This window comes from Mus caroli, chromosome 9 (assembly GCF_900094665.2).
Source record: "Mus caroli chromosome 9, CAROLI_EIJ_v1.1, whole genome shotgun sequence".
NCBI classification, from domain to species: Eukaryota; Metazoa; Chordata; class Mammalia; order Rodentia; family Muridae; genus Mus; species Mus caroli.
Genome location: NC_034578.1, coordinates 63,714,437 through 63,730,289, shown reverse-complemented (window position 1 = coordinate 63,730,289; position 15,853 = coordinate 63,714,437). Strand labels below are relative to the sequence as shown.

Here is a 15,853-nt window from a genome sequence, read left to right as displayed (position 1 = left end):
CAACAATATGAACTAATCAGTACCCCCAGAGCCTGTGTCTCTAGCTGCATATGTAGCAGAAGATGGCCTAGTCGGCCATCATTGGGAAGAGAGGTCCCTTGGTCTTGCAAACTTTATATGCCCCAGTACAGGGGAACGCCAGGGCCAAGAAGTGGGAGTGGGTGGATAGGGGAGCAGGGCGGGGGGAGGGTATTAGGGACTTTTGGGATAGCATTTGAAATGTAAATGAAGAAAAAATTAAAAAATTAAAAAATATTTAAAAATTAGCTTTTCTTTCTTCCTTTTTCTGTTTGATATGGGATCTCTCATTGAACTAGAAGCTCACCAATTCAGCTATGCTGGTTGACCAGGCATTTGAACCCTAGGGGGTCCTTTTGTGTTTTGTTTTTTCTTCAGCAGTGCAGAGATGACAGACGTGTTGTGTGGTGCTGTGTCCAGCTGTTTTACATGGGTTCTGGAGGACTGCTCTCAGGTTTGCTTGCTTGCAAAGCAAGCATTTTATCAACTGAGCCATCTCCCTACTGGGCCCAGATTAACTTTAATTCTTAGATGGAAGAATGAGTTTTTAAACATATATAAGTGCTCTAAATTTCTTAGATCTTTTAGTGTAGGCTTAAATGTAGTTTTCAAATTAGATTAAGCTTTAAAATGTAAAGATTTAGGTCTTTTCTAGGAAGGACCTTTGAGAGAGTGGGAAATTTCAGGGTCCATCTAAAAGGTGCAAATTTGTATGCCGTCTCTATGACTTTTCTAGGATTTTAGGTAAATCACATGCTACCACCTCCATTTGTCCCTCAATATATCTCTAAAGTAAAAAGATCAGTGAAAGTCACAACAAACCCAATTAACTCTAATATTCTGTGGTTTTTGAAATTAAAGAGAAATAGGTATCCCATACAGACATTGTGAGGCAGAGGGTGTGGGCTACTGGAGGCATGCTTGTGAGCATGAGGCTGCAGACCTTCATCATGTTTAATGGACAAGCAGAACATCCTCACATACTATTTTTGTTTACTTCAAGGGGTTATCAGCAGCAGGATGCCCATGAATTCATGCGCTACCTTTTGGATCATCTACACTTAGAACTTCAGGGTGGCTTCAATGGTGTTTCCCGCTCAGCAATTCTACAGGAGAATTCTACACTGTCTGCAAGTAACAAATGCTGCATGTAAGACTCAGCTTACTTCTACTTTAGAACCCTCAGAAATGTCTTCTGGTATTGCTGTGTGTCATTTTTTTCTTGTCCCTTACTATGAACAAATCTTTTGTCTTGTTTATTAACAAGCCTATAGATTAACAGCCTGTAACATACACTGATATAAGAATATTTGTTTTGCTGAGAAAGAAATTATTATTTCAGTCTGGATTCTAATTATTTACTTTTTTTTTTTTTTTCTTTTTAAATGACAGCTTTACTGTCTCGCCCTTGGCTAGCCTGGAACTCACAGATTATGCCTGCCTTTTGCATGTTGGCACCATGCTCAGCCTTTTTCTGTTGCTAGTATTATCTATGCAGGATTCTTTAACTAGGAGAGGGATTTATAAGATACTTTCCAGAAAGAAAGAAAGAAAGAAAGAAAGAAAGAAAGAAAGAAAGAAAGAAAGAAAGAAAGAAAGAAAGAAAGGAAGAAAGGAGTAAGTGGGGTTCACTAGTACTATCTGGTAGTTGGCACTTACCCTCAAATCCTACCGTGTCACAGAAAAGTAACTAGTATGAACTGCCAGGTTTCTCCAGTTCCAGACAGAGTGCAGTGTAGAAAGGGAAGACTTAAGATCCAGTCAAGCTGTCTGTCCTTCTAGCATGAGTTTAAAACTAGTGTTAAATAAAAATTTATGTTTCTATATTATCTTGGCATATTCATATATAAAAAATACTAAATTGGCCTCTATCAAAGATAGCTTCTATGAAATGAGAGAGTATCATTATCTTATGATGCCATGGGCATTCCAATGGAATTGCACTATATAATCTTCATAGAATATTCTTTTAGGACCAATTTCAGTATTACTGTATTTAAAGACTAGTAATTTTAGCTGGGCAGTGGTGTTGTATGCCTTTAATCCCAACACTCGAGAGGTAGAGGCAGGCAAATCTCTGAGCTCGAGGCCAGCCTGGTCTACAGAGTAAGTTCCAGGACAGCCAGGGAAAAAATATCAAGTACTAAAATCAAGCTTTCCTTTTATTTCCTTCATTTCACGGGAGGAAAGGGGTTTATTCAGCTTACACGTCCACATTGCTGTTCATCACCAAAGGAAGTCAGGACTGGAACTCAAACAGGTCAGGAAGCAAGAGCTGATGCAGAGGCCATGAGGGGGGCTGCTTACTGGCTTGCTTCCCATGGTTCGCTCAGCTTGCTCTTTTATAGAATCCAGGACTACCAGTCCAGGGATGGCACAGTGGGCCCTCCCCACTTGATCACTCATTGAGAAAATGCCTTACAGCTGGATCTCATGGAGGCATTTCCTCAAGGGAGGCTCCTTTCTCTGTGGTTACTCCAGCTTGTGTCAAGTTGACACACAAAACCAGCCAGAACAGAGATGTTTTATGATCTAGTGATACTTGTTAAAAAGCATTTCTTGTAGGGAGGAATTGGTGGTGATGAGATAAAAATGTAATACAACAGAACAGAGAGCACTTTGAAAATTATTTATGAATCTTAATGCTATACCCATCAGATGGCTGAAACTTGATTTCTTCCAGGAAGTGATTATGGGAATGAGTTTTAATATACTACTTTAATGAAGCAGTTTTCATTTCAGCTAATGGCAAGTGCGCATATGCACACTGGCATGAAAGGGTCAGCTGTTGCCCTTCATGTCCAGTATATTTCAAGTTTTCTTTGGTTATGACACAGTATAAATGGAAAACCTGAAATGGTTATTATGTCTTGTAGTTCTTAATGTCCCTTCATCCTTTTAAAATCCATTTCTTATGTGTGCAGTGGAGAAGTTGCTTGGGTAGACTTTTGTCTGCATCATGAAAGTAGTTTTAACTACATGTGATGCAGGAAGTGCTGTTCAGTCTAAGAGAAACTAGTTGTGGAGGCAAAATAGGGTTTATTTTCTGGTTCAAGTAATTGCTTATAGTCCCACAGGGCTCACATACAAGAATTTGTTTTAACACTTATTATTACTATTATTATTGTTGTTGTTGTTGATGACAGGGTCACACTGTGCATTCACTGCACTCGCTATGTAAATCAGGCTGGTCTTGAACTCTTGGAGATCTGCCTGCCATAGACTCCTGAGTGCTGGGATTGTATGTGGCCTGACACTTGACCATCATAGCACTATTAATGAGAGCAGACATTGAGCCACCTACCTCACTACCCATTGATAGTGTCTTGGTTAAATAAAGGGCTTAGTGTGAAGAATAGCTGTATGACCTGAGTCTTAACTCTATGTCTCAGCATCTGAGTCTGAAAAGCAGGAATAGCAGAATATACGCAGCTATGAATGCTCACTTGGCAAACAGGGATGCTCAGAATGGAGCTCGTATACAGGACACTCACCATTCCAGGTGCTCTTTCTTGTTCCTGAGTCTGTGGATAAGATACCAGCAAGAGGAGATGTTGCTTGGCTTTTTCTCTTTCCTTCACCCCCCTCTTGTAGAATTACTTATTTATTTTAAATATATGAGTACACTGTAGCTGTCTTCAGAAGGAAGGCATTAGATCCCATCACAGATGTTGTGAGCCACCATGTTCCTGGGAATTGAACTCAGTACCTCTGGAAGAGCAGTTAGTGCTCTTAATCTCTTGAGCCATCTCTCCAGCTCCCAATTGCCTTACTTTTTACTGATAAAATAATGGTGAACACTCGAACTGCTGTTTGGTATAAGGATTTCCTCTCAAGCAAGTTTTTGGAGTCAGGTATCTTCCTTTTGCTTTCCATGTTTTGTCAATGGAGCTGGAGCAGAGACATAACTGTTAATGGAGTACTAGGGTGGTTAAGTTTGTCTTTGTTTCATAAGGAACTGTTTACAAATACACAGCACTTCTTACTCGGTCTGTATTAAATGCCTTCTTTAGGTTGAGGATCAAATAGTTTGAAACATTCTGTATCCTCAGCAAGGCCTTGCATAAGTGAAAGATTAAAATGTAAGGCAGTTGCTTCTTTTTTGAGGGGTGAATTAGGGATAATGAAGCTGTCATGTGGTTCTTTATACAGTCATTACAGTCATATATGAGATCTGTTTGTCCAGTGTTAATGCTTTAAGGATCAAAAGAACATTTTATCAAGCTGTTTTCCATGTGCTGTTGTCTTTAGAAATGGAGCATCAACTGTTGTCACAGCAATATTTGGAGGAATTCTCCAGAACGAGGTCAACTGCCTCATATGTGGGACAGAGTCGAGGAAGTTTGATCCATTCCTAGGTAAGACGTACTGACCAGGGGATATACTGCTGTGTTCTTCGGTAAACCTGTAGTGAAGTCACATGCCTTTAACAACTCTGGTTATCTCCTTTTAAGATCTCTCCTTAGATATTCCAAGTCAGTTCAGAAGCAAGCGTTCTAAGAATCAGGAAAATGGGCCAGTTTGCTCCTTAAGAGGTAAGTGCATTTAATGTTGAGTGTTCCTGTTAGAGCTCACAGTCTGTTCAGTGTTTGATCTGTATGTGGTTCACAGCTGTGCTGTTCTTACCCCCCAGATCCTATTTCACAATGTATCTCAATGAAGGGGAAAATACTTAGATTTGTTCCTTTTTTTCTATCTTTTTAATATTGGCTTTTTTCTAGCCAAATAAAACAGGATTTAGTTTATCCCAGACAAATCTTCAAACAATGGAAAGAATACTTAATGGAGTTTCACAGTTACAACAGTAGTTTCAGAAACCAAGTGATGTAATGTCTGGGTAGGTCCCAAGACTGGCTTTTAATGGCAAGACCCTTAAAATTCTCATGTACTGTAGGAGATTTTATTTTTTCCTTAATGAGTATTAGATAAGGACTTGAAAAAGACTTGATTGAAAATTTATGGGGAAAGACTCCAGATGGCTGTATGAAAGTGCCTTGTGTGCCATTAGGCACATAAGGAAACTGCAGCCCTGGATGCCCTAGAACCGTCTGGGTATACCAGGCTGCACCTTCTACTTAACACCCACCATGGCTTCTCAAGTGCTGGGATTCAAGACTTGTGTCCCCACACTCAGTGCAAAGAAGTGTGTCTTAAGAAGTGATGTTTTGAGGGGGTAGGGGAACTATAGAAATCAGCATAGGGAGTCTGAAAGGCACCAGAAACTAGGACAAAGCAAATTGCAGGACTTTAACAGTCCTAGCCAATGGTTCCTCCACAGCAAGGGAAAGGGTAAGCAATAAAATGCCAGCAATTCCATCTTGAGCAGACACTAGGCCCAACCACAGGACCCCATCCATAGTCTCTAGCCTGAGATTCTTTGTGAGAGGAGCTGCTTCAAGAGCAAATCACTGTGCCACCCTAGATCTAGTCTAAGCACTTTACCAACCACTGATAGGCCACATCTCACATTAGGGCATAGAGAAGGCAGCTCTTCTGAGTCCCATTCATAACTGCTTGTGCCCAAACACCAGTGTTATTACTGCTGTCCTCTTGGAAAACTGAGGACATTGGGACTGCGTATCCAGAAACACAGCTAAGATGGCCTTGCGCCTGGCATCAGTTGGATTTTGTACATAGGAACTAAAGATGCTCTCACCTACAGTTTTAGTTTCTAGTATTACCTAGAATTGTCCTTGAGATCAGAACAATAGCCATCCATGTCCTAGAGTTCCAGAACTGCAGACAAAGCCACGTGCTCTGGTACTAGTCATGTGTGACCTGCATACACTGTGGGTGAACACAGAACTGGAAACTGTATGCCATGAGGAAGTGTTTGTGAGAGCCCCATAAGTAGGACTTCCTCCAGAGAGTAAAGGGAAGGTGAAAGGCACTGAAGACTTCTGAGAAACTGGATGCCCACACACACACTAGACGCTCAGAGCATCCAAGTTCAACAGAAAGACCCTCACCAACTGTGTGTTGTAGTGAACATGTCAGAAGGACAAAGTAATTCTGAAGGCAGCAAGAGAAAAGTAACTTGGAGATTACTCATTATATTTATAGTAGTTCTTACAGCCGAAATGAAGTTAAATTATGTATTCAAACAACAGCATGGTAGCTGTTATTATGAAAAACACATGAATGTACTGAACTCACTAAAAGTGAAACATTTGCATGACAGAAAACTACCAAATTAAAAAAAAAGGAGGGCTGGTGAGATGGCTCAGTGGGTAAGAGCACCCGACTGCTCTTCCAAAGGTCCAGAGTTCAAATCCCAGCAACCACATGGTGGCTAACAACCATCCGTAACGAGATCTGGTGCCCTCTTCTGGAGTGTCTGAAGACAGCTACAGTGTCCTTACATATAATAAATAAATAAAATAAAATAATTAAAAAAAGGAGATAAAACAAAAAAACACACAAAACAAACAGAAAACCACCAGATAAATGAAGAAAACTTTACATATTAGTAGTAATCTTAAATGTAAATAGTTTAAGTTAGCCAGCCCAGAAAAAACATGCAAAGTAGTCTAAAAAATTAATTCACAAAGATATCACACAGCAAGCTACTCTAACACTTGCTCAATTTCTAATCCTATCCATTTCAGTAAACTTCTGTATAGTTAGAAAGCCCATTCTGAACCCACGGAGCTTCGCTGAGAGGTTTAAACTGCCACTGTCAATTACATCACTTATTTATTTTTAATGGTTTTGATACCCAGGAATTTGAAGTCATGTATCCACTATGAAAGAAATAAAAACAAACCTACAAACTATGACACAGTTGAAATGTGTGGGGGTGCGGGAGCTTTATAATCTCTTTATGACTAATGTCTTTTTGTCTACTTTGCAATGCAGAATTTTTAAAGTTCTAACATTGCTGCCTACAAGTTATACACTTCCGAGGTAGAAATCTGAACTCATGTAAGAATGCCAGGCATACTTGTGCTCCCTACACTGGGGAGGAAGACAGAGGAGGGTCTCTAAAACTTGGTGGCCACTCTGGTTAGTGAACTCTAGGCCAAAAAGTAAACTCTCTCCAAGGAGGTGGGTGACATGCCTGAGAATGACATCTCAGGTGGTACTCCTGCCTCTGTGCGCATACACAGGAGTGTATACACAAACTGACAGACATGCACATGTGCGTGCGACACATACACACCTTTTTTGCTTTTGTTTTTTGTAAGAAACCTTGTAAGTTTAGAATCTGGGGAAAACTGGCCAAAACAAAAACCCAGAAGAAGATATCATCCTTTAGGCTATTGATAGATTTTTACCATGGTTAAAGATTTGGCTATTTAACACTGTGACTTGAAAATGGTTTACAGATTAGGTATGATAAGTATACAGCTGCACTCCTGAGCTCTGGCCCAGCCTGAGCTACACAGACCCTGTCTCAAGAAGGCAAAACAAAACAACCTAAAACATAAAAGGCTGGCGTTATGGGATGGGCATATTGGGCTTGTTTTCTGTTTTGCCATGAGATAAAGTACTGGGGTTCCTGGAACACTAAGGGAAGGGAGCTATTGGAAATCGCAGAGTGATGGCTGCTGCAATGGGCAGATCCCCCAGCCAGGTCCTGCCATTGTCCCTTTACTCAGCTCTGACCTGATGCAGCTGTAATAATATGACGATCACATCTGTCATGGGAGATGGGAAGCTCCTGAGCCAGCTGAACAGGAGGGAGGAGGAGAGGCAATGAATAGAGTTCTTAAAGCAGTCAGAGCCATCAAGTCTAGCATCTACCGCTCACAGTCACCGTGGAATTACCAGTTCATACCTTCTAGTGCATTTTGGTTTTTCCTAATCTTGTTCTTGCTTCTAATTTAGGTGAGGAAAAATACGGGCTAGTCACTGTGTAAGCATCTTAAGAGGACAGGAAGGGTAAGGAGACACTGGGAGCCAGTGCAGAGAACAGGACAAGCTGTACTGAGGAACGCTTACACAGGATTATGGCAGAGTGCTGGTGTGCTGGTGTATAGACCTGCTTTGCTATTGCTTATGTGAAGTGTGCTGGAGCCTCATCCTTCCCACATGGCTGCTGAGGTGTACTAGCCATGGGCATGGCAGATGGGGGGCAGCTAGTATCCTGTGCATTTTATGTTTCAGTTCCAAAAGTTGCAAATGAGTTGCTCTGAAATGTCGATATCCACTCCTTAGATCTCAGTATCTACCTCTAAAGCAGTCAGTTCTCAATCTGTGGGTTGAGACCACTTTGGGCCTTAGGGGTCACCTGAGACCATTGGAAAACACAAGATATTTACATTAAAATTTTCAACATTAGCAATGTAACAATTCTGAGGTAGTAAAATAATTAGGGGCCACCACAACAAGAGGAACTGTATTAAAGGGTCACAGCATTAGGAAGGTTGAGAACCACTGATCTAAGACATCAACTTCCTGAAAGCAACAATTTCCATTACCAAAAGAGACTGGCAATAACTTATTAGTTACCCCTCTAAAAAACAGTGCTGTCCATGCTGGAATAATCCACAGCCAGGGGGAGAATTTTCATGTTTGTTTTCAATCAATACTTTACAGTTTTCATCTACAAGTCTTTTGCTGCTTTAACATGTTCCTATGTGTTTATGTTTTTATGCTACTGCAAATAGAATCATCATGTGTCCTTTATGGCTGATGCATTGTTAGTGTATGGAAGTGCACTCGTGTTTGTGAGTGACTTGGTATCTTGTCTTTTCAATTCTAACAGTATCTTTTGCATACCATCTATTTTGTAAGTGCTTTCCTGGGACCTGCCTTTGGTGTTACAGCCACTGCCATCTAAAGAGCCATCTAAACTGGTTCTGTGCCATCTTTGAAGAGTCCATGTTTTGTAATGACATCTTTGACCCATCTGAGTTGTTTGGAACATGGCTATCCAAGTTCCAGTACTGCTTCTCCAAAGCTTCGCTGCCTCTGCTCTTTGTCAAGTGTGAACCACTTATGAGGGCTGTTTCTGGTCTTTGATTCCTCACCATTTTGTTGACTAATTTTATAGGGCAGTTGGGTGGGGTCAGCTTTCCTCTTGCTGATGTGTTGGACGCTGTGAGTTGTCAGTACAGCTTCTCACAGACCCCTTGCTGGAAATTCTGTTGGAACTGCATTGACTCTCAAGTTTGGAAGCAAGTGGCGTCCTGCTAATGTTGTCTTTCTGACCATGTACTTTAACTTCTTGATTAAACTCGTGGATTTTCTACATATAAAATCACTCTATTTATAGATTTTAATTTTTCCTTTCCATTTTAGATTGTCTTTTATTTCTACTTCTTGCCTCATTGCTCTGACTGAACAGAGCATGTTCATCTGGCTTTTTATCATGCTGAGTTCTTTTCTCCTAGTCTGAGTGTTAAACAGTAATGCTGAATATGAAAACTGTAGTATTCCTCATTCCATGGCCACTTTTCCACATCCTCTAAACCCTACCACAACCAGTCTTTTACAGTGATGCGGTATACACTGGTTGGTGAAAACACCCATGGTTAGTTTCAGAACTTGAGAGCACCATAGTGACCATCTAAAGGGTGTCATAGTGCCAGCCAGTCTGCATTGTAGCCCTTGATCTCTGTGGTTACAGTGAGTGGAACTAGAGAGACCCCGAGGATACAGCATCCTCTATATTACTTACAAGATTGGGTTTAGTAGTTGAGGCTTGCTCTAGGAAGGGTAAAGTTGAAATAGTATGCCTTGAGGACCACTGGGATAAATAGGCTCCATTAGATCAAGCTGAGGAAAGAAGAGAAAGCTGAGAAAGGTTTAGAGGAGGAAGTGAAGCTGAGCAGGAACCTATATGTGACTCGAAGGTATTGCTATCATGGAGCAAAAGCACAGTGCCAAATGCATGGGTCTAGGTTTCCATGGTGGCCCATCAAGTATCAGGCCACACCTAAGCTCAGCTAGACATTGCCCTTAGGGAAAATCAGTTCTGGCCCTAGAGCAGGGAGACTAAGGCTAACTAACCTGAAACTCCTGAGAGCAGTGACATCATTGCTTTTCCTTGCCTAGCCAAGTTCACTTGCTACCCAAGTTGCCAAGGAAGCTCACTGTTTTAAGAATGCACAGTTTATAAAAATCAGTAAAGAGCCGGGCAGTGGTGGCGCACGCCTTTAATCCCAGTACTTGGGAGGCAGAGGCAGGTGGATTTCTGAGTTCCAGGGCAGCCTGGTCTACAGAGTGAGTTCCAGGACAGCCAGGGCTACACAGAGAAACCCTGTCTCGAAAAACCAAAAAAAAAAAAAAAAAAAAAGTAAAGAGATTAAATACCCAGCAGCTGGGGGCCACGATCAGGGAGAATCTGAGGAAGTTAGTAACCTGGATCTGACGAAGCACCTGCACGGGTCTCCACTCCACGGCTCTACCAGACATGGTGTAGACTCAGGTTTCTCAAGTATTAGAGTCAGTTTCTTGTTTTGAGAGTTGGGTACAGAAACATTTGTATTTTTCCACACAGGATATGTATCTTTCATAGACAGATTCTACGTTACTAACCGTAGCAGGAGTTCAGAAACATTTGCTGTACAGGCCCAGTGAGCACAGAGGTCTTTCGTCTTCTCTTGCAGTATAAAAGCAGCCAGACCATGTATGAACAGAGCCTCACCTACAGAGTTAGGTGGCTGGCCAGTTTACCAAACAACAGATTAATCAATTAATATCTTTAAAAGAAATATAGAAGCTCTGCCTTATCTAGGGAACAAAGGACTGAGATTAACTGTCTACACTCTTATGTTCATTTTAGAATTGACCTGGGTCATTTTACTTCAAAGTAGTCTTTTTCTTCACAGTGCCCTATAAAAGCCACCTCACTATAATGCTGTCAACCCCCAATCTTTTCACAGATTGTCTTCGCAGCTTCACTGACCTAGAGGAACTTGATGAGACAGAGTTGTATATGTGCCATAAGTGCAAAAAGAAACAAAAGTCCACAAAGAAGTTTTGGATTCAAAAACTTCCCAAGGTCAGTGATGTGTTTCAGTTAGGGTCTATTTTCAGGTAAATTACATGAGCAGTTCTGGATTTGTCTGTGAGGTTTGCAGTCAAAACTGAAACCTCTGATGATTTATAAGGTACACAGGAAGAGAGCGGTGTCATCAGAAGATAAACTGGGGCACCTAATATCCTGAGCCTGTAGTTCTGGGTAGGCACTGAAAGGTGAGTCACCTTGGAGTCGGTTCTCAGTCTCCACCCTACTCTGTCACCAGGCGCTGTGCTTGCACCTGAAAAGGTTTCACTGGACAGCGTATTTAAGAAACAAAGTCGATACATACGTTCAATTTCCACTGAGAGGCCTGGACATGAAGTGCTACCTACTAGAGGTAAGGAAGCCGGGGGAGGAAGTCTTCACAGAGAAGTAGGCACTGGGCTGCCCTTGACAACTGCTCCTAACTGAGCCCTTGGGGTACCCTTTTTTTTTTTTCTGTAGCCGGAGAACAGTGGTCCAGACAGTTGCCTGTATGACCTCGCTGCTGTGGTTGTACACCATGGCTCTGGGTGAGTTGTCAGCTTATCAGAGTTGGGAGGACTTGGTAGCCATACAAGATGGTGTGCAATTTCTAGTTACACACCAATTGTCCCAGTCATTATAGGGGTGCAGGATGCTGCGAGGATGCTGTGAAGCATGAGGAAGGAGAATCAGGAGTGCTCCATCTTTTTCTATGTACCACTACAGATCAGTTCCTTAAGCCAGTTCAAATTGAAGAGGTGGTAATATTTGAAATACTTTTGTCATCTACTTTTAAAGATTAGTTTTTAGTTTTGCCAAATAACATCTGATTTTTTTTTTCCATCCTGGAAGTTTGGGTTGTACTTTGGGTACCCTTTTCATTTCTGGTCTGATAAAGAATCATTATTTTACTTTCAAACTTGGACCAGTGTACTTGGGCAGGCCACCACCCATGTCACAGTTCCTTCCCTCACTGCAGACGTGGCTCCATCAGCTTGTTAAAACTCTGAGTCTGGCAGGAGACTGAGCCCTACTCCTTTATAAGCATCCTGTTGCTTCTAAGTTTGTAGGATTTCCATGGACATAAGAAAAGTCAGGTATATTCCACATTAGTAGTTAACAGAGACACTCTTAGTGTCTTTACTAATGGAAATATTTTTATATTCTGCCTCACTTTTTATTCCTGGAATCCCTGCTAAAGATAGAGATTTTGCTGAGTTGTCTTCCAGTCTGTCTGATCCTTCCTGTCAGTCCTCTGGCAACTTTGTATTTGGCAATAATTATCCTTTTTTCCCTTGACATCCTACTCTTGTTTTATAGCTGGGTTATTGCAGTGTCTTCCTGACATTGCTGGCACTGGACAGTTTTGCGGCCTCTCTGCATGGATTCCACCGTGACTGCGTCATATAGCCTCACCCCCACCGCTGTTTTCTTCCCAGTACATGGGAGAACAAGACTATGCTAAGGATCTTTGTAGCAGCTGTAGAGGTCTCCAGGCCACCTGCTCTTGTCTCACTAGACAAGAGGCTTCCTCTTATGCTTTCAAATGCTTACAAGCATGTCCACAGCTCCCTAGCTTCTGTACTGGCTCAGTGCCATCTTCTTTGTTCTCTAAATTCATTTTTGTGGTCAGTTGGTGTATTGTTTCCCAGTGTCAATATATTCCTTGTCTGTGGGTTTAGAGGAAGGTAAACATAAGAGCTCAACTAAGCATCTCAAATTAGAGATCTCTAGGATTTATTCTCTAATTACTGTGCTTATGAAAATTGATGACCTTTAACACTGCTCAGCTGTAAAGATCCTTCTGTGACTTCTGCAGCCTTTTCTCATCATTTGAGACAGGGTCTCACTACGTATCCCTAGAACTTACGATGTAGAGTAGGCTGCCCTCAAACTCACAGAGATCCATCTTTCTCTGTCTCCCAAATGCTAGGATTAAAGGCATGCAACACCCAGACCTTTTTGTGTTTACTATTTTACTCTATAGTCTTTTTTTTTTTTTTTTTAACTTTTTGCCTTTTCTTTACAGGGTTGGTTCTGGACATTACACAGCATATGCAGTCCACGAAGGCCGCTGGTTCCATTTCAATGACAGCACTGTGACAGTGACTGATGAGGAGACCGTTGGGAAGGCAAAGGCCTACATCCTGTTTTATGTGGAGCGTCAGGCCAGAGCTGGAGCAGAAAAACTGTAATACCTCCTGACCACGATTCATCAACTACACCGGACAACATTTCCATTTTCCATAAATACTTGATCCGAGAGTCAAATTTCAGTATGCACTTTTCAATTTCCAGTTTGGGGTTTAGTTTGGTCAGTGGTAGTGACTTACCCAACATGGCACCAACTAATTTTTGTTGTTGTTCTACCAGAAAACCTCAGCAGGCATTTTGATTGGCTGCTTTAGTTGTAATAATTCAATTTTTATATGTAGTTTCCAGAACTTAGTTCTGTTTGACTTTTTATATTAATGTTTTCAGTTTTCACCGAGGCACATTTGCATTTGCTCTATACTCACATGCTGAGAGCCACCCTGACTGCCGTCTTCATAGCAGCCAGGTCAGCGACTCCATCGTGAGGATCGTGTGTGCAGGTCTGTGGCCCACCGGTTTCACAGTGACTGCTCAGGAATTCCTTCTGACTGTAGGCAGTAGTAGCTGAAGGTCAGTAGACCAGGCCATCACCACTGCCTGTGTCTCAGGGTTGCTGTTTCTCAGCATTAAATAAATCTGTCAGTTCCGTTGCATCTGTGCTAAAGTTCCAGAATTGCTCTATTTCTTGTTTCTGGTCTTCTTTTAATATTTTCTTGGGGGCAGACAGGCTAGGAACACTGACAAGTGCAAATAAGTGTTTAAAAGCCCTGCGATTCAGCTGCATGGTAGAGGTATGTCCTGTGTGTGGATCTGTCTGACCATCAAAGGTGAGATCTTACCCTCCAGACCTGACTTCCAGGCAGAAGTGGAGTCATAGAAGCTCTGGGTTTTAATTCACTCCCTGCCTGAAGCAGAACCAGGTGAAAGCATTGTCTCTGAACAAGAATAGTTTTTATTAAATTCAGTAGCTTAAAAAATACTGTTCACAGAAATAGGTTAGAAGCACTATTTGGATTCAACCCAAATTGAAATTTGGACCATTTAAAGAAGGCAGCTAGTGGCAAATGCTGGAGGCCAGTGATTGAGTTTGCAGGTATTGAAACCTGTAAGTCAGAGTGTACAACTCCAACACAGCCTGTTCCACATCTACCTCCTCGAGGGACAAAGTGCACTTCATGCAGACTTTTTAGTAATCTTATTTTTTCTATTAAAAGTAAGTTTGGTAGCTTTCCTTGGCCAGTGAAGTTGATGGAGATGTGGCTCAATTCCACTTTAATATTAGCTAGAGAAATCTTCATTCTCTCAGAACAGAAATCACATACTGGATCAGCACCTTAATACACTAACTTGAATCCCTCAGTACAACGACCATGTGACTAGTGTGTCCTTGGTCACACTAGTTATGTCAGGGCTGGGTACAGGACAGTGCATTGCAAGTACCTTTCCATAGGGTTCTCTCGCACAACACGGGTCTAAACTTTATGCAGAACAACAAAGCTGTGACATGTGTAAGCACTACAGCTTAGATTTAGTGCAGGAAGAGGAACTGTGCTGAGTTCTATGAGGTAGAGGCATGTGCAGTTCTAGTAGTCTGCTGATTTGAGCCACAGATGGAGGATTGAATGCTTTGCTCTAATATATCAGAACTGTGATAACATCCCAGCTAAGCCTAAATGAGTCTCATCTAACGTTGCACACAGCTCCTACTAATCCAGGCTCCTCTGGCATTTATATCTTTGCCTCTGACTGGGCAACTGTAATGACTTACACAACACGCAGACAGAGCTGGCACTGTCAGGCCAGGTGGAACAGCAGCAGACTGGGCTGTGGGGAGAGTGGTCATTAGACAGGCCACACTGGCACACAAGGGGATGAATCATCTCTGGAACTTTTGTAGCAGCTTTATTGCTTGGTTTTACTTCAGCAGCAATGGCTAAGTGACACCATGAAGACTCTCTGAGAAAGTGACTGCACCCATATACAGTGCCCATCTGAACACCCATGATGAAGTACATGTGCCTATTTGTTTTAAATCTAGCCTTACTGCAGCGGTTACAGGCTTCTCTCTGTGCTGTCTAGGGCTTTCCCACGTGTGTTCTAACCTGCATGCAACTTTGCTCAGAGCATATGCTGAGGCAGGGCCTCACGCATATCCTGTCCACAGCCATGGCAACAGGAAACTCCAAGTCCTCCCACACAGGTGGGGATAGAAACAGTTTGTGGCAACACAAGTCTCTCCATGGTGGAGAACCCTAAGCTTATCCACTGTATTCTACTCAGTGTGTAGTGACAGATGATGTAATTAAACCAGTCATATGCGCTGGCCCTGGTTGAGTGTCGTGTGTCACACCTGTGGAACCTGCTCAGATTTATTTCACTTCTTTGGTTTACCCCATTATAACCTCCCCTGTCCCCTAAACTCTCTCATGGTCCTCCAACTGCTGAAGTCACCTCTTGCCCAGGCTTTGGAAAGGCTCAGGTAAGAACTGGTTCCAGAGCATGGGTCTTCTGACAGCCCCGAGAAGATGCCACAGCACAGGAAAGATGTTTGTGACTGTCACCACTGGGCAGTAGCCCTCAAGGGAGTGGTGGCCATGCCAAGATCATTGGCCATTAAAACTTAGTAGTCTGTATGATGCCAAGAGGATGCCATTGTGCACGTGACCATTCGTTCTGACTGCAGAACGAATCACATCCTAGTCCCGCCTCACCAGCTGGGCTCTTCTGTGAATTGTTTCCAGGCAGAGCAAGCCAGGCGGTGGTGGCGCTTGCTTTTAGTCCCAGCACTCAGGAAGCAGAGGCAGG

At 42.3% G+C, this 15,853-nt stretch overlaps 1 protein-coding gene across 5 annotated transcripts in view; it reads left to right on the top strand.

Annotated features, from left to right (window-relative positions):
• Usp3 (ubiquitin specific peptidase 3) overlaps nt 1-15,371 on the top strand; it is an 81,545-nt gene extending 66,174 nt beyond the window's left edge. For all 5 annotated transcript variants that reach the window (XM_021171886.2, XM_029481109.1, XM_021171884.2 and 2 more), the window contains exons 9-15: nt 1,022-1,168; nt 4,270-4,376; nt 4,473-4,553; nt 10,851-10,969; nt 11,214-11,327; nt 11,435-11,502; nt 12,984-15,371. In XM_021171886.2, coding sequence (XP_021027545.1) covers nt 1,022-1,168; nt 4,270-4,376; nt 4,473-4,553; nt 10,851-10,969; nt 11,214-11,327; nt 11,435-11,502; nt 12,984-13,149 — 802 coding nt within the window. In that variant the 3' untranslated portion in view covers nt 13,150-15,371. The remainder of the gene's footprint in view (nt 1-1,021; nt 1,169-4,269; nt 4,377-4,472; nt 4,554-10,850; nt 10,970-11,213; nt 11,328-11,434; nt 11,503-12,983) is intronic.
• Nucleotides 15,372-15,853: the final 482 nt, after the last annotated feature.